The following is a 25,532-nucleotide window of genomic DNA, read 5'->3' as shown; positions in this document are numbered from 1 at the left end:
TCTTTACTACTAGAAATCTCAATAGGTATCGTAGGCTTAGAGGGGGACAACGGCGGTTCTAGGACTAGGATTAGGATTAGCTTTAGTTCTAGCGCGGTAGCTTTCCCCTTCTTAATAGCGGTCTTCTTAATAATAGTTTTAATAGGAGTAGCCTTCTTCTTAAGTAGAATAATCTTAGGGATAATTTTAATAGATTACTCGGCTTTACAGCTCTTCTTTTTAAGGCGGGATAAAGCGTATTATAGAATTATTAAATTGGAATCTTCCTAATTTTAATCTTTGTTGAAGTAAACTACTAGCGCGCCGCTTCGAGTACGGGATCGCTTTACGCTGGCGGGCTTTAAATTAAGGATTGTTTTGGGAGGTATTGTTGCAATGGATTTGATTGATTACTAGTATTATAATTACTTTGTACGTTGAAATAGCTTCAAATTAATATAGAAATTGTTGTGAAATAATGAATTTTAATGAAGTTGTACAATACAGAAGTGCGGTGTATGTGTGTGTGCACGCACACACACCTCTTGCCAAGACTGCACAGGCGATTGAGTGTGGGAACTGCAACCTTAGAGGTAACTTCACCCAAGTCCCACTATGAACACCAATGCCCGTCAGCTCGGCTATGCAGGCTCGGCAGGGTACACTAGAGGTAGCTCTACAGGGCTGAAATGCATAACAACTACATATAAACAACTCTAGCGTGGTGTAAAGTACCACCTTCTTAGGTTCCAGGACAGGAAGACAGACATCGGAATGACGGTTGATTCAACAAAATACTCTACATACATATGCAGAAGATTCAAGGTTAGGTAAGTATTGCTACACTAGTGTAGTAACGGTGACATTCCTGTCGATCATTCATTCATGTCCAATTGTCAACTACGTGTAGTGAGGTAGAAATCCTTGACATCTTTCACATATGCCCCCCACATACAATACGTTCTTTACACTTTCAATGGTTGGCATTAGAGACCGGATCGGACTTTCGAAGGGGAAGTCCCGAGAGCAGACAGGAGCTGCTAAGATAACCAAGCATTAGAAAACCCGATAAGCCGCGCGGCCTTTTCGGTTTCGGGCTCGTGGCCGATTTGTCCCTGAGGCTTCAAGGCTTGTCGAGGCGTCTCGAGGTGTGTCGGTTGGACAAGAAGCTAGGTATCGGTCAAGAGCTGTGGTACTGATGTGCATGAGTGCAGATGATGGTGTTGGTGGTGGCTGAGTAACATGCGTGGTTGATCTGTTGCATTTGGTGAATCGTGAAGGAGGTTTGACGATGGATGAGTGACAGGCATATTGAGAGGACGCGTGTCCATTGATATGATAGTTTTGGTTTTCAAAAACATTTGCCATTGGAATATGTTCCTGTCTTTGCCGATCATTCTTTTGTTTAATAGCATAAAGTGCGCGAGTCAATTGCCTGAGCTATCTAATTTGTCTTCGTCCATAACTGAATGGAATATCCAACCGCCGAACACGAAAGAAGCAAGAAATGAAAGAAACGAGCTGAGAACCGACTGATTTTAGAGTACCTACTGTATTGCTGTGATCCGTTACCCTTATCATTATCCACGCTGCGCTGGTGCCTTTGCCATAAATCATGGCGCACCAGCTGAATAGCACTTTTCCTGTATTGTCCTTAACTCCCCCAAACCCAGTCAAACTAACAGAATGAAAATGATCTTCAGTGTCCTCCTCTTGGCTCACTCTCACCGCCAGGTTTAGAGCATATTGGTCCCGACACGCATTCCAAAGCCATCACCGTCCAAGAGGCTGTTCGATGCAACAAAGCTGAATCCTCCAAAGAGATCATCCTTGGCAGCGGCGGCCGCATATCGCTCCTCCAAGCGACTGACAACTGGACTGAGGCTCAGCTCTGTGAACTCGGGCGCAAAGTTCTCCGCAAGCTCTGGATCCGTAATCATGGGCTGGATAGGAGGCTCGAGTTCACGAGCCGCAAGCTTCTTCCAGTCGATCTTGCGGAAGAACCGGTGCTTCTTGATGGTGTCTAAATCCTTGGGCATGTTTGAGCCTAAGCGCTTGGCTGGATCCTTGCGCAGCAACCGCGTCAGCAGGTCCTTGGCCTCCGCAGTCAGGAAGTAGGGCATGATGAGCTTCTGCTTGACAATATTCTCCTGGATCTTGGCATTGTTCCCTCCACGGAACGGAGGATTGCCCGTCATCAGGTCGAAGCCAAGGGCACCGAGAGACCACCAATCAACCGAGCGGCCGTATTTCTTGCCCTGGATAACCTCGGGAGCCATGTATTCCACGGTACCAAGCATCGAATTGCACTCCTCAGATTCAATCGCCACCTTGGAAAGGCCAAAGTCGGTCAAAAGAAGGTGGCCTTCGGAGTCGAGGAGGCAGTTCTCGGGCTTGAGGTCTCGATAGACGACGCCCAGGGTGGTATGAAGATGGGACAGGGCAAGAACCATCTCCGCCATGTAAAAGGCTGCCGTCGACTCCGAAAACATCTTTTCGGTGTTCAGGTGGGTGAAGAGCTCACCGCCTTGGCCGTATTCAAGAATGAGATACAACTTTTCCTGATCCTGAAAGGCGTAGAAGAGCTTAACCACAAAAGGGTGGCGATTGACGCTTTCCAGAATCTGGCGTTCCGTCTTGGTCTGCTCAACCAGCTTCTTGTGCACCACGAGAGATGCTTTCTTGAACTGCTTCTGCGCAAAGAGACGGCCAGTGGTACGTTGCTTTACCAGTAGAACGGTACCATACGTTCCCTTGCCCAGACATCGTAGGGGCTCAAAGTCATCCGCGGTCATCTTCTGCGAGCGGGCAACGCCACCGTCAGAGCCAATTTCCACGGCTTCGGTAGAACCAATTGTAGTGCTGAGGTTCCCATCGACGGCAAAATCGTGCTCCAAGTTGATTTCGTAGCTCTCGGTGGCCACGGATGCTGTCTCATCCCCAGAACTGGTGCCGCTGCTGTTGCTGCGCTTGTAGCCGGTTTGGCGGGCCGGGCCGCCAGAAAGAACACGGCGACCAAGCTTCGACGTCATGGAACTAGCACGTGAAGAGGCAGCAGTGTCGAGGCTGAGGGCCTGAATATCCTGGTGCATCCGTAGCATGCTGATTCCGCTCATGGCAGGCGAGACAACGGGCCTCAAAGACGGGCTGCAATTGGCACTGACAACATCGTCCACCATGAGCGTACTTCTGCTGCTCTTGGTTGCCAATCCCTTGCGAGGGTCGGGCGAGAGACAGCAGTCGGAATCCTCATCGCCGGATGCAGCCGGGGTGCTGTGGAAGCCACGAACTGTCTTGAGTGCGGGAGTTGCTGGAGATCTGAACATCTTGGTCGTAGTCGTTGATGGGCTAGCAGTAGGATGGTGTCGTGTCGGTATAATGGACTATAATCGGTGGACCAGATAGCTCTCGTTATAGCTTGACAGATACGATCCCTCAAAGCCTCTGTCGGCCTTCGTATTCAAGGCTCGCCTCTGCGTCGCTGAGCGTCTGCGCGGTGTTCGGTGGTCAAACTGGGTCCTTGATGGCTTGGAATCGCACGCATCTGGTACTTGAAGAAGGAAGTGGAATTGTCGTCGACGGTCTTCTCGATATGCATTGAGGGTGGAAAGGCTCGATGAGATGTGGTTTTTACTGTCAAGAAGGAGAGAGAGAAAGAGAAAAAAAACAGAAAAGAGAAAAAAGAAGAGAGTTGTGACTGGGGGAGCGTGCGAAGAGAGAGGTCGACAATGGCAACAATGAAATGGAGTTCCGTGGGCAGCAGAAGTTAAAATAAAATGGAGCCCGGACTCTGCACCTGCAGTGAATTAGGATGGGCCTGGACCGGGTTTGTGACCTTGGGTATTACCTATGCACAATTTAGTACCCCTAGGGACTGGAATGCACTAGCCGGGCAGGGGGCCGCGTCCGCCTCACCCAAATATCCCGCCATTGAGCCAACCACGATAAAGAGAAAAGCGTTCACATCATGCGTCACGGTCTGGGCAGGCCGGGCAGGCCGGGCAGGCGAGCAACTGAAAGGGCGGAAAGACCAGCTGGATTGGTCTGGTGAACTTAAAGGAAAAGGAGGAATTGGCGGGCGTTCCATGTCCCAGGAGGAATTGGCGAGAGCACGTGAAAATCGGGTGAGAGACATCAGACATACGTCTCACCCGCATTAAAGGGAATGCACCATCGGCCATTTTCCAGGCTTTTTCCACACTAGCTTTCAACCTGAAAAAAGCCCCATGTTGCTCTCCATGTCCAGAAATGAACCTCCAATACCACACGGCAGGTGTCATGTGTGTATAGGTAGTGTAGTGTACCAAGGCCGCTGGATGCCGACCCCGATCTTCAGTTTTGACAAGTCTGGGGAATCCGAACAGCCGGGGCTCGATTGGCGGTCATTAAACCGCATTGATCGACGGGCTGGGAAGGGGGAACTGGCCGCACCGTTTGTGATCGCGCTTCCATGTCACCTCGGACCAAACCTACCGTGTGCGAAGTGGGTATTAACGAATGTTGACACCAACAAGGAATCTATCACATATCACATGAAACTTTGAAATTTCAAGTACCTCTTTGAATGATCGGTGAAAGCTTCATGGCGATTCGTTGGTTCACCTTAAGACGAGGTGCCCGTGGTGCTAGGACCGAGATGAGCGCATTCAGGTGGGACAGCTTGTTGAGGGTTAGGGTCGAAGATGCGCCGGAAATTTTAGTGGAGCTCCCGCAACAGCAACGGCGCCAGCATTGTAAACTTCCCTGTGATTGCATCACCTGCTATTTCACGACAGCAAGCAAAACATCGAGCCCTCACATCAAACGGTCCTTTAGCAACCACAAGCCGGACTCGAATCACCTGGCTTTACTCGCGTTCAAGTGTCCAGAAGATTTAGCAAACGAACAAACACCGAAAGTTTAGCACTATGCATCCGGCGCGTAGAGCCTACGTGGAGGAGGCCGAGCCTGAGGTAAGACCATGCTCTATATGCGCCCCTCGCATCATTGAAGGCACCTGCTCAACATTGCAAACAGAGCCCGGACTGACCCCCCCTGAAGCAGGATCGCGGAGGCATGGATCTAGACTCCGTCCGTAAGTCCCCAAAACTCTTGTATGGCTTCCAACCCATGACTGATTTGCGTGTTAGCCCTCGATCGCGACTACGACATCCCCGGTGCTGGGGCTGGTATTGCCCCAGAGAAGGCCTCCGTTCTTCTATCGCAGTTTGAACGAAAACGATTAGCGGCTTCGATTGCTGTTCCTACCGACGATGGCCGGGTACGAGCCAAATTGCGAGAGATGGGCGAGCCTGTCACCCTCTTCGGCGAGGGTCCGGCAGACAGACGCGACAGATTACGAGAACTCATGACACAACAAGCCGAAAAGGGAGGTCAGGAAAGTGCCGATGTGGAGATGCGGGACGCCGAAAACGAGGAAGATGAAGCCGGCGACCAAGAGGAGGAATTTTACACTACTGGAAGCCCGGAACTGCTCCAGGCCCGCATCGACATCGCTCACTACTCAATCCCGAGAGCTAAGAAGCGCATCGAGTTCCAGAAGAAGGAGTCCACCATCCCACTGCGGACACATGTCAAACACCGAAAAGAGATCAAGGAGAAGCTTCAAGGGTTTGAATTGCAAGGCAGTCAAACGGCAGGAGAGCGGCACATCAGCATGACAAGGATCTCGCCTGATGGAAACATGGTCGCAACTGGCAATTGGGGCGGACAGGTCAAACTCATCGAAATCCCAACCCTTGAGCCAAGGAAGACTTTGAGGGGCCACACCAACAAAGTCAGCGGCCTATGCTGGATGCCTGGAGCTACACTGCCGGAGCGCAATGTTTCTCCCGACACAGTCAATCTCGCTTCCGGAGGAGCGGAAGGCCAGATTCATCTCTGGTCTTTGAACCAAGACACGCCTTTGAGAACTCTCTCAGGACACTCGCAACGAGTATGTCGTGTAGAGTTCCATCCATCGGGCAAGTATCTGGCTTCTGCCTCAGAAGACACGTCATGGAGGATGTGGGATGTTGAAACCGGCACCGAGCTCCTTCTCCAGGAAGGTCACTCTCGCGGTGTATACGCTGTCAGTTATAACAGTGACGGATCGCTACTCGCTAGCGCGGGTTTGGACAGTATCGGAAGAATCTGGGATCTGCGGACAGGACGGACTGCCATGATTCTAGATGGGCATCAGGACGGCCATATCAAGCCTATTTATGGTTTGGACTGGGGCTCGGACGGTTACAGGGTGCTCACGGCGTCTGCTGATGGTTGGATCAAATGCTGGGACGTTAGAAAAGTGGAAAGAATTGGAGGCATTGGTGCCCATACAAGTGCAGTGGCCGACGTGCGGTGGTTCAAGGGGTTGGATGACCCGTTGGAAGGAGTGCCTCCTGGCGAAGATGAAAAGGGAATGCAAATTCCCAAAAAATCCGGCACCTTTATGGTGTCGGCAGGCTTTGACCACAAGGTGAACATATTTTCCGCTGACGACTGGGCCTTGGTTCAGTCTCTCAGCGGCCACACAGGGCCTGTTGCGAGTGTTGACGTTAGCCGGGATGGAAAATGGATTGTAAGCGGTGGCCATGACCGGACGGTCAAACTTTGGGGAAGAAACGACTCCAGGAGCTTGTATGATTCCTGAGCAGACATCAATCATGTGCGCGACAAGAATCTTGTCGTTGCCTCTCGCATAGGAGCAACACACCAAGGAGGGCGTTCAGCAAGCGACAGGCCAGGGCTTGGCTTACCGCTCCACGAGAGACAGTATCGGCAGATAGATTGCATAGAAGCCGTCTCAATTTGTAGATCAACAACCACAACTGGGTGCCCATAACAAGCTGCCTTTGGTACATGCGTCTGAGTTGCCTTGTGGTTGCGTTTCACTGACCCGGTAAGGATAAGGGGTGTCACCTGACCGCGAAAGTGGGCCTGTTGAGATTCCTTCTCCCTTCTTTTCTGCAGTGACGCGGGCAGGGTTGGGCGGGACACCTGCCGCTCGCGTTGGTTGGCGTTGGTAAAGTCACCCTGGCACCCTGGGAAATGGTGACGCACGGTCCATCGTGCGAAGCTTGGCTTTCTGATAAAGGGCGATAAAACAATGGCAGCAGACGCCATCACCGGGAACTTGTAGCGTTGGTCCGTTTTCGAACCTTTGACTTCTTCGTTTCTCGCATTTCTGCATTTTCAAGTGGTTTTATCCCCAGCCGGTATTTATCGCGAGAGACGTCATTCACAATACCCTCAACTCACAGCATCCGGGCAGCTCAAGTCCCCATGCGCATCAACCCGCTCAAAGCTGTCTGAAGGGCGACACGGGGAGGATTCGCTTATTTGGGAACCAGCCAGAACATCAACCACCACATTGCATCATGTCATATCGTCCTCCGCGGGAGGGCTACCAGCCACCATCGCTCGGGCTCCCCGCAAAACCTCCGCCGCCGGTTGACAATCGTTTGTCAAAATCGCCGGTGAGAAGACGCGATGTGCCCCCTGCCGTGCCATCGCCACCTTCACACTCGACCCGGACGTCACCTCCCCGGCCACACTCGACTAAGAGCGTAGCGTCACCGGCAACAGTACGCCCACCGTCGAGCCCCCAAAAACTACCGGTCGCGCGTCCCGATCAGTGGTACTTTACACCCGACGAAGTAGCGAGCACACCCAGCATCATAGATGGACTCTCTGTGTCGGAAGAGCGCCTACGAAGGGCCAAAGGCGTCAACTTTATTTTTCAGGCTGGCATCATGCTTGACCTCCCGCAAATCACATTGTGGGTTGCCGGCGTGTTCTTCCACCGCTTTTACATGCGAAGAAGCATGGTGGAAGAGAAGGGTGGCATTCATCACTACGTATGTCTTTTCATGTCCTCTAACCAATTGTTATGGCGCCCGTGTTGGAAGTCGTGTTCAGCAACCAGGATGTGGCCATTCAGTTCTGAGGATGCGCAACATCAACTAACCCATTTCATATATGCAGAATATCGCTGCTACAGCGCTCTTCCTCGCGAATAAGACAGAAGAAAATTGCCGTAAAACAAAAGATCTGATCATTGCGGTCGCAAAAGTCGCCCAGAAAAATACGAAGCTGATCATCGACGAACAAAGTAAGGAATATTGGCGGTGGCGCGACAGTATTCTTAACTACGAGGAGGTGATGCTGGAGCAGTTGACATTTGATCTCATGGTCGGGATTCCATACCACCCACTATACGAGTTTCTTAACATGCTAGAGCAGGACATTCCTCTGCAGCAACAAGAAAGCAGTCAACCGCAGCAAGATCTCTCCAAGCAGAAGCAGCATCTGGTTCGCAACAAGGCCTTCCGTAACGCCGCTTGGACTTATTGCAACGACTTGTGCCTCACAGTCCTGCCCTTGCTACTCAATGCGCGCGACATCGCCATCAGTGCCATCTTTTTCGCCGCTTCCATCCTCAAGGAGAAAGTAGACGATGTCGACGGGGAGGCCTGGTGGAAATACCTTAAGGGGGACGAGGGCAAGGTGTGCATGGCTATGGATGTCATTACCGAGTTCTATAAGGAGAACCCATTGAGGAAACAGGATAACAGGATGTCTCCGTCTCCCACGTTCAACCTCGAGAGTACTAGGCGTAGACTTGGAACGGCATCTAGTCAGCAGGAGGGCGATGGTACTCCGATGGAGACAGACCGCAGTACACAGAGCCCTAGGAGCTCCAGTGGCCGCCATCGTGATAACGGCAACACCAATGGCACACTAGAGGAGTATGAGGAGAGGTCGCAGCCACAGCATATCAAGCAGGAAGGCGGGATATCGGCTTCGGAGGCCCAGAACGGTCCAGCGACGAAGGGCTCTTCAGAGGCAAAGTCAGCTTCCGTTATCAAGAGCGAACCGGACAGCGCTACTTCGGGTCTTGATGCAAGGACGGAGCAGGCGCCGATGTCGTCCATTTCGCACAGAGGAGATTCCGACGCTTTACTAAAAGAAGCCGCCAACAATCTGGCAATACATGAACGAAGGCCGAACGACAGCAGACTACAGTCACCCCCCGGGGCGAAGCGTAAGGGCTCCGTGTCCGATCCGGCGGTGGAAGGTGAACCGGAGAATAAGCGGGCGCGGACGGTTACGAGCGATGAGGATGAAGGAGAAATCAACGGGAATTAGCGTTGCAGATTGGGAATCTTCTGCCCGCCTCCGCCAGATCTTGCAGTTGCTGCTCCAAATTCGGGTTTATTACTTTGGCTTATAGGGTAGTCGGCGGTTTCAGGCGTCAGCGGTGGGGGACTACAGGAGGCGCTCTTGAAATTACATGGAATGAATTGGTTGGCGAGCATGGAAAATGCATTGGGTATTCTTTGGTCAAACTTCCCCTGGCTCGTGGGTGTAACGGGGGTCGTTTGATCAAGCAGTATGGCGACAGATGAGGACGGTGTTAAGTTGTATAATATCCTGTAAATTATATACACAGTACACCTCTGCCGGCTTTAAACTTATCAGTGTGGTACCACCACTTTACATTCAGTATTCAAGGATTCAGAAGTGGTCAAACTCGCCGATCTTTGTACACAAATTAGAGTTCTTGCCACTTGCAAATCACCGCGCTAACAAGTTTAATGCCGGCAAAGATAAGAGAGGTAGGTTTTATCACCTCCATATCAGGCTACCCCATAAGCAGCTGGGGGCCTCGTTTGAGCCCATCGGTAAGCATGAAGCTATGGATCAACAGGACTTCACACATTAACCATGGCTCAATCCCCATCAATGCCTTGTTCTATTCAGGGATTGCCATCTTCCATACATAAACAACTGAACTCCTTCAAAGCCCAACCTGACTCGTTGACACAACTCACACCACCCTCCTCAACCCAAACTCATCTCCATACCCCTTCTCCCTCGCCTTCTCATCCAAGAAATCCACCAAGTCAACCATATTCGTGCAACTCAGCATGGCGTTACGCTCCGGCTTGCTCAGCAGGGCATTCTTGTTCGGTCCCATGCCCGGCGCACACATCTCGCTGAGGTGGTGCTGCACAAGCTTGAAGGGCAGCGGCGCCCGTGCCAGGTGGCTCATGAACGTCTCCACGGCCTCCCACGGGCATGCGTCGTAGCCGGCGTAGAGGGCCGGGTTGGCGAGGATGGCGCGGGCGGACATTAGCCCGGAGAGTTTGGGGAGGTTAAGCAGAGGGGATTGTGGTGTTTTCTTTTTCTCAACATTATCGGTGGTGATGGACTTGCTGGTGAGGGTGGGTGTGTTGGCTGGATCTAGCAAAGGGGAGGTGAAGGGGAGAGAGTTGAGGGTGAAGACGTCGCCTGAGAGGAGAATGGGGACTTTGTCGCCGAAGGTGCTGGTGAGGATCTCAAGCGCTTCGACGTTGATGGGTGTGCTGGACGGGGTTTGGCGAGTGCGAGGGTGAATAGTAAGCCAGTCGATGTGGCGGTCCTGCGAGGGGCCCAGGACGGTGGTGATGAAGTCCATCGTTTTTCTGTTGCATGGGGGTCTAGTTAGTTGATTCCTACTACCTATCCCCGTGATCATAAATATGCACCGTGTGTCACTTACCTCAAGTCTTTGTGAACACGGATCTTGACGCTGACGCTCCTTCCCTTGGGGTTATCGACATCCCTCTCCTTCCCAACACCCCATCCATCTCGTCTCAGATACTCTCGAGTCTCAATGACCATGTCCCGCACCAGTTCTCGCTTTTCCATCAGCGCGGCACCAAGCGTCTCGGCGCACGCCCATGACTGAGGGCATCCGCAGTTTAGATCCACGCCGCCGGCGTAAGGAGCTACGAGGGTAGACGCTCGGGCTAACTCCTGGGGATCGTTGGCACCAAATTGTACCACTGTTGGAGGTTGAGGTCCGTTTGTGGAGATAGTGAGATCACTATCTCTGGCAAATCGGTTCCTGTTGAACTCTTTGGCAAGAATCATGGGCGTCCAGCAAAGATCTGTACCATAGTCATGTACGGTTTGACGGAAGGCAAGCTGTTCAGCTTGTTAGATTATAATTGTGATATTCGTGATGGGAAACTCGGGAAAAGAGTGTTGGTAGAGGAGGAGGAGGCCACTTGCCTTGCCATACCTCACCATGGGCGCCAAAGTGTAAAGAAGTCTTTTTTCACTCTTTGCAATATCAAAGAGCTTGAGCGGACTTTCTCAAGACGGAAACAAGTCAGTTAAATGCATTTCGTCCCTGTATGGTATGGTCTATGTACAAAGCACAGGCAGTAATCGGCCAGGCTGATATGTATAGTCTCCTCAGCTAGAGCACAGGGAAGAGGAATTTTAGGTCGTAGCACTTGTTGCAGGAATAATAGAGAAGGGTCGGTAGGCCTTACTGAACAATATCCTGGTTAGATCTTTCCGGAGTGGCCTCCATATTGATGACAGTCCCAAGCTCTTGATATCAAGTGGAAGGATAGAGTGAGAGTGGGCGACTTCCGTGGATGCGCTGGAGGGTCTGTGAAGAGGTGCAGTTCAGTTGCAAGTGAAGGTGTTTGGGCGATCAGCACCCGCTTTTTTTTGGTTTTTTTTTCTTTTCTTTCTTAGTGGGGGGTTGAGGTTTTGAAAGCCGCCACGGCAGTTGACTTGATTGACGTTCACAAGGCCACGATTTGCGAATCCCGAAATCTAGGTAACTTGGCGATCCAAGATCGCTGGATGTGACATCTTTCGAGGCACCCAACGGTAGAAATATTCTTTGGGCTATCAAACTTGAAGACCTGATCACCGGGAGGAAATATTGAAGAGCCACACGTCGGAACGGATGGAAGTTCATGACAGTAACCCGTACCCTAACAGTTTCCCGCTATCGGTGCTTCATCCCCCACTGATCAGACCCCACTAGCAGCTTCAGTTGCCCCGGTTTCACGGTTTTAGCAAGGCGCAAGACCCCCTGTCTTATATGACTCTTGCGCAGCCCCCAGCGGCCGATCATCGCTTCCTTCCAGGTTTCTTCAGCTTGTTAACTTGCGGCTCATTCTTCAGCTTTTTCCTTAGGTTGAGCAAGAGTCATCTGCTCACGCCAAATTCATTCCGATGAGCCTCAGACAAAAATCCGACAAGATGGGAAGCAGCAACCCGGTCATTGGCCTTCTCGGTGGCGGCCAATTGGGTCGTATGCTCTGTGAGGCCGCAAACCCCCTCGGCATCGACATCGCCATTCTCGACGAGAAGAACTCCCCTGCTAAGCAGGCCCATAACACCAACCGCCATGTCACTGGTTCTTTCAAGGACCCGGTCAAGATTCGTGAGCTCGCTGCTCGTTCCGACTATCTTTCTGTTGAAATCGAGCATGTCGAAACCGAGGTTCTCGAGGATATCGAAAAGAATGGCGTCGAGATCAAGCTCGCCGATGGCTCCGTTGCTATTCACAAGCCGCCTATCCATCCTTCCTGGAGAACTATCCGTCTCATTCAGGACAAGTATCTTCAGAAGGAACACTTCCGGACCAGCAAGACCAAAATTCCTATTGCTGATCAGATGGCTATCGAGTCGGGCGAGTCGGCTCTCAAGTCCCTCCAGGAAGCTGCTGACAAGTTTGGCTTTCCCTTCATGCTCAAGGCCAGGAAGGGAAGCTATGATGGAAGAGGAAACTTCAAGGTCAACAGTGCAGAGGACTTTGCCCCTGCTATCGAGGCGTTGGGCAAGCTTCCTCTCTACGCGGAAAAGTGGGCTCCTTTCGTGAAGGAGCTTGCAGTCATGGTCATTCGTACTGAGGATGATGAAGGCAATCTGAGAAAATGCGTCGCCTACCCCGCCGTTGAGACCATCCATGAAGACAGCATCTGCACGAAAGTCTTCATGCCGCCCAGGGGAGTGGACGACAATGTCTGTGAGCAGGCTAGGAAGCTGGCCTGTGATGTGATTAGTACCTTGTGGGGAAGGGGCGTCTTTGCCGTTGAGATGTTCCTCCTCGAGGACGGTAAGTAGCAGCGGTTGGTCACAATTTGATTGAACACCTACCTCTAGCATGCTAACATATCGTTCAGGATCGTTGATGATCAACGAGGTCGCGCCTCGCCCCCACAACTCAGGCCACTACACCATTGAGGCCGTTCCTTACATGTCCCAATACAAGGCGCAGCTCTATTCCGTCCTTGATTTGCCTGTCCCTGACGAGCTCACCCCCAGAGTCTCATCTTCTATCATGCTTAACATCTTGGGTGGCGCCGCCCCCAACTCCCATCACAAGCTCGCTCGTCTTGCCAGGACGACGTACGGAGATGATTTTGATGTCTACCTCCATCTGTACAACAAGGAGTCCAAGCCTACTCGCAAGATCGGCCATATCACTCTGACAGGATTCTCCTCAATTGAGGATCTTGAGAAGGCTGCTGAGCCTTTCATCAGCATGGTCGATCAAATCAGAGAGGAGCGTCTTGCTGCTTCTGCTGAGCAACTTCGTCCCCAGGAGGAGGCCAAGGCTAGTAACAAAACGAACCCCGGAGGAGCTAACCCTGTGGAGGGAAATAACTCGGATCAGCCCTTGGTACTGGTCACGATGGGCTCTGACTCCGACTTGCCCGTCCTCAAGGCCGGTCTTGATATCCTGAAGGAATTCAAGGTCCCGTATGCGCTCGACATCACCTCTGCCCATCGTACTCCCAAGTACATGATGAAGGTTGCCGGCGAGGCAGCGAAGAAGGGCATCAAGGTCATTATTGCTGCTGCTGGTGGAGCCGCTCATCTTCCTGGCATGATCTCCTCGGAGACTCCGCTCCCTGTCATTGGTGTCCCTGTCAAGGCAACACACCTCGACGGACTTGACAGTCTTTTGAGCATCGTGCAGATGCCTGTAAGTTTAGCCCCACCATACCAGCGATGTTACCGTCCAACCACTAACTGTCAACAGAGGGGCGTTCCCACTGCTACTGTCGGCATCAACAACTCTACCAACGCCGCCCTTCTTGCCATCAGGATCTTGGGCTCCTTCATCCCTCAGTACCAGGAGCATATGAGTAGATATCAGCTTCAAATGGAGGAGGCCGTCATTGAGAAGGGGGGCAAGTTGCGGACCGGAGGCGATGTTGCGTATCTTGAGGGCATGAAGAAAACAAAGTAAAGAACACGGACAGTGGCCCAAGGAGAAAGGGAGTGTGATGCGCAGTTTTCGATGTAGCTATTATGACGATTCAACTTGCGCGGGGACACACTTGGTATGCACGAATAAAACAAGGACCGGGCTGAGCGAGCTCTAGGGGTTACGGCGTAACACAAGTAAAAGGAAAAAAGGAATGGTTATACCCGGAAAGTTGAAGAGAAGAAAATGTCAAGAGCACGCTACGTTTATGACTGTTGGAATCTCACCATGACAAGTACCTGTGCAACCTTCTCACTCGTTAACCAGTCAGTTACATACAGTTTGAGGAGTGCTTGGCTCTTGCAATGTCGCAAATAAAGAGTTTGATGTACGGAATGCGTTGGGTGTACTGTGTAAGTGAATCAATCCAGGTAAGTCAATTCCCTGGGTCTTCAGAAACATCCACAACAGCAATCATCGCAAGTCCATTCGCTGCCAAGACCATCTGTGGGGTCCGTAGATGGACCGTGCACGCGACGGCCGTGGCAGAGTCCCGCAAACGGAAGTCCAGAGCTTCCCCGGGAGAGGTGTCTCCAACCTGCCCCAGCTTCGAACGTCACCGTCCGGACGACCATCAATCTCACGCAAGAAGTTCCGAGACTGGCTTCAATTTCCATTGTATATACTCATTCAAAATGTCTTCCAAGAAGGATATGCGTAGGGCAGACCTGAGTAAGTTCCTCATTCCAGTTTCCGCAAGTGCATCTTGTCCGGTGTCAAAGTCGCGAAGCGTCAAGCTGACCCAAGTCAATGGCATAGTTATCCCCTATCAGGAACCGGCCGCGAAGACCGACGCCCCCGAATTCCAGTCGACTCTCTCGTCCACATTGCCCATGGCTGCTATCTTCATGCGCAACCGCTACATTGGATGGTAATTGAACCTTTATTTTGCGACCTGTTGGATGCGCGCGCGCAAAACACTCTATGCGACTCCAAGCACAGCCATAAGGAGCTTCGAACAAAGCTACCCGCGATCTATATGGATTTGAAAATCAAATGCAAGGCTTGGTGGACCGTTTGCTGATGCGGATCACAATTCAGGGCTGCTGTCGTCTTTGCCGTCCAGAGCTGGCTCGGCGAGAGCGAAGACACCAAGAAGAGCACCAGCACACCCGGATACTTCTCCGTGGGCATGTCGTGTACGTTTACCGGGACAAGCAACCCATCTTTGCGAGTCCGCTAACATATACCCAGTGATGTCTCTTGCCGTCACCTACCTCCCGCTCTTCCTGCCTCCGCCACCGGGCATGCAACAAGGCAGCGCCACCGACGCCGCTCCTCCCGTCCCTGCCTAACGTGTCAGCTTATCCGATAACAGAGGGTCCTTTCGTAACGCTGAAGACAAACGAACAATCTCGTCTTCTGGAACGATAGTCTTCCCAACACCAAAATCTTGAAACTTGGGCGAACTACCTCCACGAGCGATGCCACTGGAGAGCCTCATACGCCGTTGAGAGATCCGGAACATACGAAACTTTCTGTGCACCATACGTAATACCCGATTAATTCCGAGGATGGTAATGATATTATTAACGACAAGATAAGGGAGGATGAGGCTCAGGTAAAGGGTGTCCATTATATTCACAAAAACTGGATCCCGGGGGTCAGAGGATTAGAGGAGTACTCGGCTAAGTGCTCCAGCCTGATATTCGTCGCTTCCTAGCTTTGATGAGATGAGTCGTACGACAGGAACGGGCCAAGGCTATTACAATCTTTCGATGATAATGAGCTAAACGATGCATTAAGTTCGTTCTTGGGTACGCTAAATGGGTTGAAGAAAGGCGAAGGGATGCAGGCGGCTTTATTGCTGCTGGCTCAGGATACGGCCTAAAGGATCACGTCCTGGTTAGACCCCTTTCTAGAAGATTTGATCAGTACAAGTCAGTTGTACTCTATCACTTACACTTCAGTCCTGGTAAGTTCGTTAGCTTGGTACAAACTGGGGCTTTGAACAGGAAAGGAAGCAGGGGATAAAACCAATGATTTCGATCTGAAGCCAGTATAAAGCGGGTTTGTGTGTGTGTGTGCTGGAACACCTTGAGATCAGACAATTTCAGCCAATAAGAAGTCGTCAATAGACCTGTCCCGCCTTGCAATTCCCCCCTTCAGAGAAAATATGGGGCAGGAACCACGCTAACAAACTTACAGGGACTGATATGTACTCTACGTGTGCATGACTGTGGTGCATGGGCCACTCGTTTGTCCTACGATTGATTGCTCAATGGTGAGCTGATACAACAGAGTAAGGTTAGGTTGAGAGCCCATAAGGTCGTCTTCCCGTTAACAGAGATACAAGCGGATACCAAACATCACCTTTCCTTTTACCCTCTCCATCTCGTTCGTCGGCATGAGTTACCTTTCTCCCAAGTCTTAGGGATAGCGTTCCCTGTCATGGTGAAACGCCGAGGTGGTCAGGGGGCTGCTAAGCGCCCGTCCCTCACGGGGTTTCAGATGCGACGCCTCGTGTGGCCAAGGTAACATCCTCCCACGGCCTTCCGTTACCAATTCCAGTCAGGAGATGCTTTCGAGGCTCAAGCGACACAGCCTGGTTCATACAAGTCATTTTATGTTTTGCTTCATATCAGATCTTATTTTCTCTCGTCGCCCTTTGTTCCGTTTTTAGCGTCCCATCCTGTCTGTTCCCCTTTCGCGCTCGTTCGTCCTCAAAGTTAGGTCACCGCGGACGGTTGTTAATACCTACCACGGGTAGTTGTTAACCACAACAACTTTACTCAGTTCTATTGTTGTTTAATAATATCATCAGCTGGTCTGAACTTCAAGCTTGATAAGAACTTCAATCGTTCGAACGAAATACCTTACCAATCAGAACATCCACTATTACCTCATCTCAACAAGACAACGCAACTCGACTCGTCCCGAGAAACAAAACTACCCTCCTACGACACAAGCCAACATACAAGTCAACATGAAGCCCGTCACCCTCGCCGCCGCCCTTCTCTCGCTTTGCGCCTCCCTCGTCAGCGCCGGTGTAGTCATCACACCCATCAAGCCTGAGCAAGTTGTACCCAAGAATGCAGGTGACTGCTTCTTTGGCGTGACAACTCCTCTAGGTTGCGGGTATGTTCTATCTCTTATCTCACGCTTTGACACATGAGGCGGTCATTCCTCCCACATGCATGATCACTAACAGTAATCATATTTAGACCCCTTCGTAACACGAAGTAGGTGTAATGAAGGAGCTGCGACTACGAGTTTGAGTTTTCTTTCACGGATGGGGAGTTTGATGGCTGGCTGCCGGCCTACAGGCGGAAAATGGGCGATCCTCTCGGGGCGGATGTGGAGGACGTTGATCGGCGACAAGATAGATGGATGATGGGCCTTGTCTAGATGCAGTCATAGGATCTCTGGGGTTTCAAACACCGACTATGGGCATGAAGTCATGATCTATCAGGAGTCAATATTATCTCGACGGAGAACCTCGGCTTGGTCATGCCAATGGACAGAGAGACAGAGAGTACGAAGAAGATACCCATATGTTGGATGCACCCTGGTTGCGGCCGGAGGAGGATAAAACACCACCAATTCTACGGAGAGAGATGGGCGACTGTGCCATTCAAAACCATCTTGTCCTGTCTTGTCCTGTTTGTACTCGAGGAGCAATGCGATGTAAATGGATACCCACTTGGAACATCCTACAACAAAAGCGCTCTGTTCAGCTTCGAATTCAGCCGTTACGACTCTGTACAACATAGTGATCAATGATGATGATCGCACAAAGCCATCATGATATGATGCAAGATAACTTGACGGCTAACAACATCGCTGCGCATAAAAACCGCAAAGGTGTGAGCTTCTGAGTCGGAAAGTCATCTACAACTTCTGGGCATCGCGGAGTTGAGCTGGCAAAGCAGTCAAGACATTTGCAATTTTTATAGCATGGTTGCAAAAATGTGCCGATCGTTCGACCCGCCCTCACATGTGGTGATTCTAAGGCAGGAGATACAGAAGGGCTGTTTGTGGCATCAATCTGCCACTCAACTTCGGAGAAACCTAATGAAAGGCCCCCCAAGACTCCCGCGATACTGTTGGGCTGCAGAGCAGCAGCAGCAACCGCGTCTCTTCGTTGAGTGGTTGATGAGAGAAAAAGGAAAATTTGGGGTGGATGGACGTCGAGTTTTGACCACTTCGAAGCTTCGCCAGTGGCCCGTGCGTCTGCCCGTTTGTCAGGCGGGGGACGAACAACAGAAACCCACAAAAACGAAAGCTTGGGCGGGGCCGATTCAAAAAGCCACACCGGTCCGAGGAACTGCCGGCTCCGCAAGCACCAAACTTTAACTTCATTTCAAAATTGCCGCTGCAACCCTCGTTCTTTTTCCCAAGTTATTACTTCCCAACAGACTGGCAGTTCCGCGAACCACAGAGTCCCTAGTCATGGCGATGGGATCTATCGGCGATACCCTTTGGGATGTCGTCATCTGCGGCACCGGACTGCAGCAGTCTCTGCTTGCACTGTAAGCAAACTTTTCTTTCGCTCTTCTTCATCCGACTTTCATCGTTCTCCTGTCTAACTGACCGACTGACATAGCTGTTCTCCGCCTTGAAGATCCCTCTCGCGATCGGGCAAGAACATTTTGCACATAGACCCCAACGACTACTATGGCGGGGCGGAAGCGGCTTTCAGCCTGCAAGAAGCTGAGTCCTGGGTTGACCGTCTGGCCACCGAGGACAAAGGCCTCTTCAGGTCCGCGTCTATCACCAAGCCGGATGTCGTGGGTCTCTCCTTCCCCAGAGCGTACTCGCTGGCACTGGCACCGCAGTTGATCCACGCCCGCTCGGAGCTGCTATCTCAATTGGTTTCTTCCCGGGCGTACCGGCAGGTGGAATTCCTCGCCGTCGGATCGTTCTACATTTTCAAAGCACCTGTCGGCCCTGAACAGCAACCCAGCCTTGTCCGCATTCCTTCCACCCGCGAAGATGTCTTTTCAACTACTGCTATATCGGCCAAGGCGAAGCGCGGACTGATGAAGTTTCTACGGTTTGTGCTGGACTACGACAGTCCGGAGCAGAGAGATGCCTGGAAGCCTTTTGCCGATAAACCCTTGGTGGACTTCTTACAGGAGCACTTCAAGATGGATACCGAGCTCAAGACCTACATCATCACCCTCACGCTTTCGCTGGATGGCCGCATCACTACCGAGGATGGATTGTTCATCGTCCATCGCCATCTTACCTCTATGGGTCACTTTGGCCCCGGCTTTGCTGCTCTCTATCCCAAATGGGGCGGTATCTCCGAGATTGCCCAGGTCGCCTGTAGAGCCGGTGCGGTCGGTGGTGCTGTCTACATGCTTGGCGCTGGTATCAAGTCAATGGAGACTGCTACTGACGAGATCGAGCTCGAGTTGACCAGCGGCGACAAGGTGAAAACCAAGTTGCTCGTGCGTGGAGACGAAAGCGTTGGTGACGAGCCGAGCATCAGCAGGCTAGTGGCCGTTGTTGATTCTCCGCTCAAGACCTTGTTTGAGTCTACCGTCGACGGGGCGCCGACTCCCTGCGTTGCGGTCGTCGCTCTGCCTCCGGGTTCACTAACAACACCTGGCGAAGCAAACACTGACCCAGTCTATGTTTTCGCTCACTCGAGCGGCACTGGCGAATGTCCCAATGGTCAGAGTAAGTTTTATCTATTTCCTTGCTCCCTTCAATTTACCCATTTCGAGTACTATGATGATCCACATCTTGAATACTTATCTACATTGTCCAAGCTTCGGCGTTGACGATAAATACCTCTGACATTCTGATCGTACTCTCATCCGTTCAACCCTTCCGCATCATTCATAACTTGTTACGCGCAAATGGCTGACTGGAAACCAACAGGTGTCTTATACTTGTCCACAATGGTGACTCCTAACTCCAAGGAGATCTTGAGTCGCTCTCTTGAATCCTTGCTTTCCGCTGTGGACCCTGATCGAGTCCCCCAGTGCTTGTATCAGTTATACTATGAACAGGCTGCTGGTGTCAAGCAAAGTCGACTTGATGGGTTGATTCTTGATCTGCCAGGCCCATCTCTTTCCCTCTTGATGGACGATGCATCGCTGAATCATGTCCGTGAGGCGTGGAAGAAGGTCGTTGGCGGCGCAGTTGATGATGCAGAGTACATGGTCTTCACTGATCGTGAACCCGTGGATGATGATGATTATGAATGATTCTTGGTGACGACCATGGTAAGGGCTGGTCTCTTTACTGTCTTATGCACCGCCCTCCGCACACTCCGTAACATACTTGAAAAAGATTAATCTCAATTTACTTCTATTATTCGATTGCCAATCCATCTCACTGCTATCTGGTAGCTGATTTGTTGTGAATTCCTCAGTCGCCAAATCTTCTGTCAAAGTGAGCCCCAGCGTGTTGCAAAGTTGCCGTTTGCCTGAAGTCCGTTGTCCCCTTCCTATACTTCTCCGAAGATCAGCTCCCTATGTCCTCCGCAGAAACTGTGATCCTATCTTCCGCATGCGCCAGATGGCTTTTGTCAGAGGCATGATTGCTTAGCAAACCAATCAAAATGGTATCTCATCTGGCCCTTTACTCAATCATGATCCCACAGTGTAGGGGAGCACAGCATCCCGTTTCCCATTTACCCACCCGACAACCCGAACCGAGAAATAATAATAAAGAAAAGAACCGCAAGACTCGCACCGATTGCACCGATAAGTGTGCATTCTTTGCAAAACTCTCCGCATCAGCCACTTCACTCGTCACCATCCTCCTCCATCAGAGCCAGCATCTCAGCCTCCGACACCTCAACGCCCACGCGAATTTCGCCAAACGGCTGGAAGCCCTCCATGTCCTGCTCCACCTTGATTGCGTCTTTGGTCGCGAGGACCAAGACGTTGTAGAAAGCCTGAGTCGCCACCTGTCGGGTTCTGTCTCTAGGTTCATCCAACAGCTCGTCAAAGGCAACCCACTGTCTGAGAAGTCTGTCGTTTCCGTCTCCGTGGGCATGGGAAGAAGAGGGTGGAGCACCGCCGCCGCCGAGGGACCGCGTCTCCCCTCTGGCTTTGGCTACCATATTGACGTAAGCCAGGAAGTTGTGGCCGTCGCGATCTAGAGCGTCGCGCATTACTTGGGAGGTTTCGGCCGCAGCCTGGGTAGCAGTCATTTCAGCTTCGCCGGAAGGAGTACAGCGCAAGAGGTCACGGCCACCCTGAGGACCGCCAGGCAAATGCGGAAGCTGCGGTTCATCCTCTCCAGGTGGCATTATGGGGTCGGATGAGAAACCAGGGGCGCCGCCAGAGTGCAAGAAGGGCGCGTAGGATCCTGCGTCGCTGAAGCGATCAATGGGGGGAAGGTGGGCCAAGCGGCTGCCGCGGCTGTGGAGGGGACTGGCGCTCACTTGGCGGCTGGATCCGGGGTGGTGATTGTCGCCTTTCACCGATGAGCCTGGGACCAGGGAAGAGGGTCGGTTCCAGGGAGCGTCGGAGGGAATGTCGGGCAGTGCTGAGCCATCTCTTCTTCCAATCTCGGCGTCTTCTTCGACTCCTCCAGTAGGCAAGCCGCCACGGCCTGCCTCAGTCTGCGGCTCGGTGTTTGGCTGCGCTTGCGCTTGATGCTCTTCTCCGTTCTCATCACTAAGGCGACGACGTACACGTCTCTCGGCATCTTCTTCCTCTAACTCGAGAGCTTCGAGGGCGGGGCGTCGACGGCTGCGTCTTCCCTCGGCTTCAACCTCCTCATCGATGTCGATACCCAAGGCCTCGCTAGCAAAATTGGCGCCGGAAAACAGAGCTGCCAGTGGATGGCTGCGATGGTTTTCGGAGTTAAGACCGCTTTCAAGGGCGCCTACACGGCCAACTCCACGACCAAATATGAGCTCGTATGCGTGTTTCTTGGCAGTAGTTGGGTTCATGGCTGCACCGCGTACGGCAGCGTTATTCGCCCGCTCGGCATTGGCAAGATAATTGGTGCTCCACGACTTCAATTCGTGGCGACTGATTTTGGTATCATGGTCAGGTACCAGCACAGTACGGCGGCGCTGACGACGTTGGACAGGTGCGGCGACTGCCTCAACCACAGGCTCCTCCGCAATGACTTGTGCTTCTTCGACATCTTCCATTAACTGGTCTTCCTGAGCTTGCTCGACTTGGTCGGGGACAAGGCCAGGAACTTCATCGGCATCGGGCGGAGGGGCCGTACCTCCGCTCATGAGCAAGTCACCTTGGTCGTCAAAGGATAATTCCGACTCATTATGACCTTGGCCAAAGGCAGTGACACGAGTTCGCTCTTCCTCGGGGCGAGGAAGAACAGGCAGCTCAGGCTCGTCGACAGTTGCCATCACGTTACCGTCAGCGTCGATCTCGATTCCCCAATCGCCAAAGATTTCGGCGTTGGCCTCGGGTTGGCCGAACTCCATCATATCGTCGTCAGGCTTATGTTGAGAAAGAGGCCCCAAGGAGTAGGAAGAATGCTGAGAATACAGCGGGTCGGCAGGAGAAGATGGAGGAAGATCAAGGCCAAGAAGAAAGGAGCCGCTGCCGTCTGGTGTGAGATTGAATTTATCCAGTGGGGAGAACTGGGACGAAGTCTTGCATGAGGCCTGACTCTGGAATAGGGAAGCTAGATTTCCATCCTCGTCCAAGCGGAAGGCTGGGAGCCCCATGTTGACCTCGAAGTTTGGATCATCCGGGAGGATGAGTTGGTTGCGCCTGCGAATGTGAGGTTAGACTGACACAATTATCTGGTCACGGGCAAGAAGGGGGTAGACATACTTTGCTTTGCCGGCTTGCGGATCAAGGGCATTCTCGGTGCCTCCCAGGACATTGTAGAAGCATCTCATGTGCATATGGATCTTCTCGGCGTCGGTGAGCACATAGGAGCATTGCTGGGAGAAGACCCTAGAAACGCCATATAGTAGACTTCCCTGCAGCCGCAAAGCAATGGGTGCGCCCGGCTGGAGGATGGTCTCGCAGGCTTTCCTGACATTGACTTCTTGGATTGCCTTACGCGAGATCTTCCTGTTGCTTGATCTGAGACCAAAGGTCGAAACCAGCCTGGAGCGAGAATCGAGCTGCGTTAGCTGAGTTGTCTCACCTAGAAGTCATAGAAAGGTTTACTGAGGTTCGTCCAGGTTCACTTACCACACGGTGGCAACACCATACTGCTGGTTAGTCAAGACTGGTGAAGAAGTCAGTACTGCTTCGTCCTCGTCTCGTCATCGAATGAGAAGTGAATCTACTTACTTTCGTGACTGTAGAACATGGTAGCGAGGAACGGTTGTGTGAGACTGAGAGGTTGTTATTCTCAAGTGTTACTTGATGAGGGAGGCCAGGGCCTCGAAGGATACGATGCGTGAAGGTTGATGATAAGGTTTGAATAGAGATATGAAGGAAGAAAAGAGTGTGGAGGAGAACCTTCGTAAGGAAAAAAATGGAGAGTGAAGGGGGGTGAAGAGGGGTAGTGGGTTAAAAGATGCTCGGGGTCGGGTATGAGAGCTTGACGCGTTCTACGTGGACATGGCCGAGATGGGATGAAAAGACACGCAAACAACGACTCGACCAGAATACAATGGGTGGCATGGACGAAAACATTTTGACGGAATGAAAATTACGGTGGGCTGTTCGAATGGAAGAGCAGGATTGGTATCAGTGAAGTGGTCGAGTTCCTGTTTCCCCCCACAGTTCACGATACTCGGGGGGGAACTTGTATTCAGAAAAGGAAGGAGCGGCTCGTAAAACCAATTACTCGGTCCTTCCATCTTCAAGTCAAATACTCTCAACCCAGCATGGCCTGAGCTTTGGACCAGACATCGTCCATTCACTACCAAACAATTCCATTACTTCGCCCTTGGTTGCTGGCCAATCTGTCACATCCCCCATTTGTTGTTTTCTCGAAAGCTACGAGACACTCGCTCACGCAACAACTTTTTCTTTCCAGAACATCTTGGCCTGATGAGGGCCGGGACTTTGTTCGACAACAATTCCTATACCAGACTTTTCTCCAGAAGGCTCTCTGTCACTGTGGCAAACGAGCCGTTCTCCGCTCAACACTGACAAGTCCTGCGTGACATCGTCGTCCCTGGGGCTATTGTCGCCGACAAAGAGCTATTTCAACTCCTCTTGATAACCTCACAATGAGCGACCATCAACCCCGCCAAGGCCGCCGCGACTCTCCGGTCGACGATCGCGAAGAATATGTTCCGTACGTTAGCTGTGCGTCGACTTCTGCCGCGTCAAAGCTGCAAGCGCAGTATATCCCAACTCAGTTTCCACCGGGACCTCAGCCTCCACTGGGAGCCGTGAGATATGTCCCTCCCATGGCGAACCAGTTTCCCGCGCACAGCGCTTCTGGCTACATCGAGGGCTTGTATTCGACATTTCCAACGCATTACACCAGCTTTCCTCTTGCGGCAAGTGCTCCCCAGCCCTATGATCAATTCGACAATACGAGTTACAGACCTCCTACTCCCAAGATCGACCAGTTCACCACCGCCGCGACTTTGTTTTCACGTGTTTCCACCCCAGACTACGAGCGAGAATTCGACAACGAGCCTATCGATACTGTGCCAAGAAGTGTGAACGGTTCTTCGATCCCTCCGCCCGCAAAGGGCTCGGGCTCATTTCATACCACTCCTGAGGTTCCCAGACCTCCGCCTCCTAGCCCGGAAAACTTTCATATCCCTTTGAAGTCACTCAAATTGAACGACCTACGCTCGTCGGCTTCGATTGGCTATCCTGCTCCCGGAGATAAGAGTGCCGCGTGCCAACTCTGCGACTGGCACGGCCACACTGCAAAGACCTGTCCGCTGGGCTCCGACAAGAAAAACAACAAGCAACCTAGCAATGATGCCGTCTTCGCAAACAAGGAACAGAACGAGTATCAGGATCTTGCGCGTAAGGTCAGCCATATTATCCAGAACGTTGTCCCGGATAGCAATCAACCACCTGCAACCAACGAGACGATGATCCAACATATCATGAAATGCTTGGCCAGTCATCCAGGAAACCCCGAATATGTCCACAAGCAGCTGGGAAAGGAGGAACACCAGGGCCAGTGGCTCTGCATCAAGGCCATGTGCGACAATAAGTGGGAGGGCCCAGTGTCCATGGCAACCAGAGAAATCGACTGCAAGTACTGCAAGAAGAACCTCGCTGGTGATCCGGTCACCCTTTGCTACCAGATCAAGCCCAGAGACGGCCGAGTCGCACTGTATCGGGAGGTGGGTACCTTGAGAGCTTGAGAGTTTCGCTCAGAATATTGGGGTACTGGCAGCTGGGGATCTGGCATTTGGGGTGGCTATTTTCACATTTACAGGAGAAGATGACGTTTGTCAGCTTTTCAGCTTTTCGAAGAGCAGTTTTGTGCTTTCGGCTTCCGTATACAGCTCTGCACAATACTATACCCCCTTCCCCCCCCCCCCCCCCCGGCGCGAAAGGAAAATAAAGACAAGAAAAAGAAAATTAAGAAAAAAAAGGTCACACGCGATGTTTCATAACGATATTGGGTGGTAGATGTCTTGAGGAATGCGGCGTTGTTCGCGCAACTCAGTGGTAAA

At 51.9% G+C, this 25,532-nt stretch overlaps 10 protein-coding genes across 12 annotated transcripts; 7 read left to right on the top strand and 3 right to left on the bottom strand.

Moving 5' to 3' along the window:
* Window positions 1-1,324: 1,324 nt before the first annotated feature.
* Window positions 1,325-4,055, bottom strand: stk-11 (serine/threonine protein kinase-11). 2 transcript variants are annotated; one of them, XM_011394805.1, is made up of 2 exons: window positions 3,827-4,055; window positions 1,325-3,775 (listed from the first exon to the last, which is right to left on the bottom strand). In XM_011394805.1, the coding sequence occupies exon 2, from the start codon at window positions 3,303-3,305 to the stop codon at window positions 1,716-1,718; it is 1,590 nt and encodes a 529-aa protein (XP_011393107.1). In that variant the 5' UTR covers window positions 3,306-3,775; window positions 3,827-4,055; the 3' UTR covers window positions 1,325-1,715. The 2 variants fall into 2 exon arrangements, with proteins under 2 accessions (XP_011393107.1, XP_011393108.1); XM_011394806.1 differs by having other exon boundaries at window positions 1,325-4,055.
* A 674-nt stretch (window positions 4,056-4,729) lies between these two features.
* NCU11251 lies at window positions 4,730-6,806 on the top strand. 2 transcript variants are annotated; one of them, XM_011395018.1, is made up of 3 exons: window positions 4,730-4,931; window positions 5,020-5,053; window positions 5,109-6,806. In XM_011395018.1, exons 1-3 carry the CDS (start codon window positions 4,887-4,889, stop codon window positions 6,608-6,610), a joined length of 1,581 nt encoding a protein of 526 aa, XP_011393320.1. In that variant the 5' UTR covers window positions 4,730-4,886; the 3' UTR covers window positions 6,611-6,806. The 2 variants fall into 2 exon arrangements, with proteins under 2 accessions (XP_011393320.1, XP_011393319.1); XM_011395017.1 differs by having other exon boundaries at window positions 4,996-5,053.
* Window positions 6,807-7,106: 300 nt separating this feature from the next.
* On the top strand, window positions 7,107-9,527 carry NCU11252 (cyclin Pch1). Its single transcript, XM_001728325.2, has 2 exons — window positions 7,107-7,817; window positions 7,945-9,527. Exons 1-2 carry the CDS (start codon window positions 7,338-7,340, stop codon window positions 9,106-9,108), a joined length of 1,644 nt encoding a protein of 547 aa, XP_001728377.2. The 5' UTR covers window positions 7,107-7,337; the 3' UTR covers window positions 9,109-9,527.
* Window positions 9,471-11,672, bottom strand: NCU03195 (tRNA-dihydrouridine synthase 4). The gene is made up of 4 exons (XM_960202.3): window positions 11,286-11,672; window positions 11,020-11,098; window positions 10,505-10,932; window positions 9,471-10,427 (listed from the first exon to the last, which is right to left on the bottom strand). Exons 1-4 carry the CDS (start codon window positions 11,324-11,326, stop codon window positions 9,791-9,793), a joined length of 1,185 nt encoding a protein of 394 aa, XP_965295.2. The 5' UTR covers window positions 11,327-11,672; the 3' UTR covers window positions 9,471-9,790.
* On the top strand, window positions 11,653-14,365 carry NCU03194 (phosphoribosylaminoimidazole carboxylase). Its single transcript, XM_960201.2, has 3 exons — window positions 11,653-12,871; window positions 12,939-13,744; window positions 13,802-14,365. Exons 1-3 carry the CDS (start codon window positions 11,986-11,988, stop codon window positions 14,009-14,011), a joined length of 1,902 nt encoding a protein of 633 aa, XP_965294.2. The 5' UTR covers window positions 11,653-11,985; the 3' UTR covers window positions 14,012-14,365.
* A 190-nt stretch (window positions 14,366-14,555) lies between these two features.
* Window positions 14,556-16,121, top strand: NCU03193 (hypothetical protein). The gene is made up of 4 exons (XM_960200.3): window positions 14,556-14,701; window positions 14,789-14,900; window positions 15,071-15,168; window positions 15,224-16,121. The coding sequence occupies exons 1-4, from the start codon at window positions 14,665-14,667 to the stop codon at window positions 15,322-15,324; spliced, it is 348 nt and encodes a 115-aa protein (XP_965293.1). The 5' UTR covers window positions 14,556-14,664; the 3' UTR covers window positions 15,325-16,121.
* A 707-nt stretch (window positions 16,122-16,828) lies between these two features.
* NCU03192 (hypothetical protein) lies at window positions 16,829-17,686 on the top strand. The gene is made up of 2 exons (XM_960199.2): window positions 16,829-17,107; window positions 17,194-17,686. The coding sequence occupies exons 1-2, from the start codon at window positions 16,956-16,958 to the stop codon at window positions 17,213-17,215; spliced, it is 174 nt and encodes a 57-aa protein (XP_965292.2). The 5' UTR covers window positions 16,829-16,955; the 3' UTR covers window positions 17,216-17,686.
* A 735-nt stretch (window positions 17,687-18,421) lies between these two features.
* Window positions 18,422-20,627, top strand: NCU03191 (rab protein geranylgeranyltransferase component A; the record flags this gene model as incomplete). Its single annotated transcript, XM_960198.2, has 4 exons — window positions 18,422-18,501; window positions 18,594-19,657; window positions 19,862-20,208; window positions 20,358-20,627. The coding sequence occupies 3 exons, from the start codon at window positions 18,422-18,424 to the stop codon at window positions 20,188-20,190; spliced, it is 1,473 nt and encodes a 490-aa protein (XP_965291.1). The 3' UTR covers window positions 20,191-20,208; window positions 20,358-20,627.
* A 105-nt stretch (window positions 20,628-20,732) lies between these two features.
* NCU03190 (Rec8) lies at window positions 20,733-23,239 on the bottom strand (the record flags this gene model as incomplete). The annotated part of the gene is made up of 4 exons (XM_960197.1): window positions 20,733-22,686; window positions 22,750-23,031; window positions 23,119-23,155; window positions 23,221-23,239. The coding sequence occupies 4 exons, from the start codon at window positions 23,237-23,239 to the stop codon at window positions 20,733-20,735; spliced, it is 2,292 nt and encodes a 763-aa protein (XP_965290.1).
* An 871-nt stretch (window positions 23,240-24,110) lies between these two features.
* NCU03189 (hypothetical protein) lies at window positions 24,111-25,217 on the top strand (the record flags this gene model as incomplete). The annotated part of the gene is made up of 2 exons (XM_960196.3): window positions 24,111-24,870; window positions 24,979-25,217. The coding sequence occupies 2 exons, from the start codon at window positions 24,111-24,113 to the stop codon at window positions 25,215-25,217; spliced, it is 999 nt and encodes a 332-aa protein (XP_965289.3).
* Between the last annotated feature and the right edge of the window lie 315 nt (window positions 25,218-25,532).

The sequence above is a fragment of the Neurospora crassa genome, linkage group I (genome assembly GCF_000182925.2).
Source record: "Neurospora crassa OR74A linkage group I, whole genome shotgun sequence".
NCBI lineage: Eukaryota > Fungi > Ascomycota > Sordariomycetes > Sordariales > Sordariaceae > Neurospora > Neurospora crassa.
The sequence above is the reverse complement of the archived record's forward strand: the minus strand, read 5'-3'. Positions and strand labels throughout refer to the sequence as shown.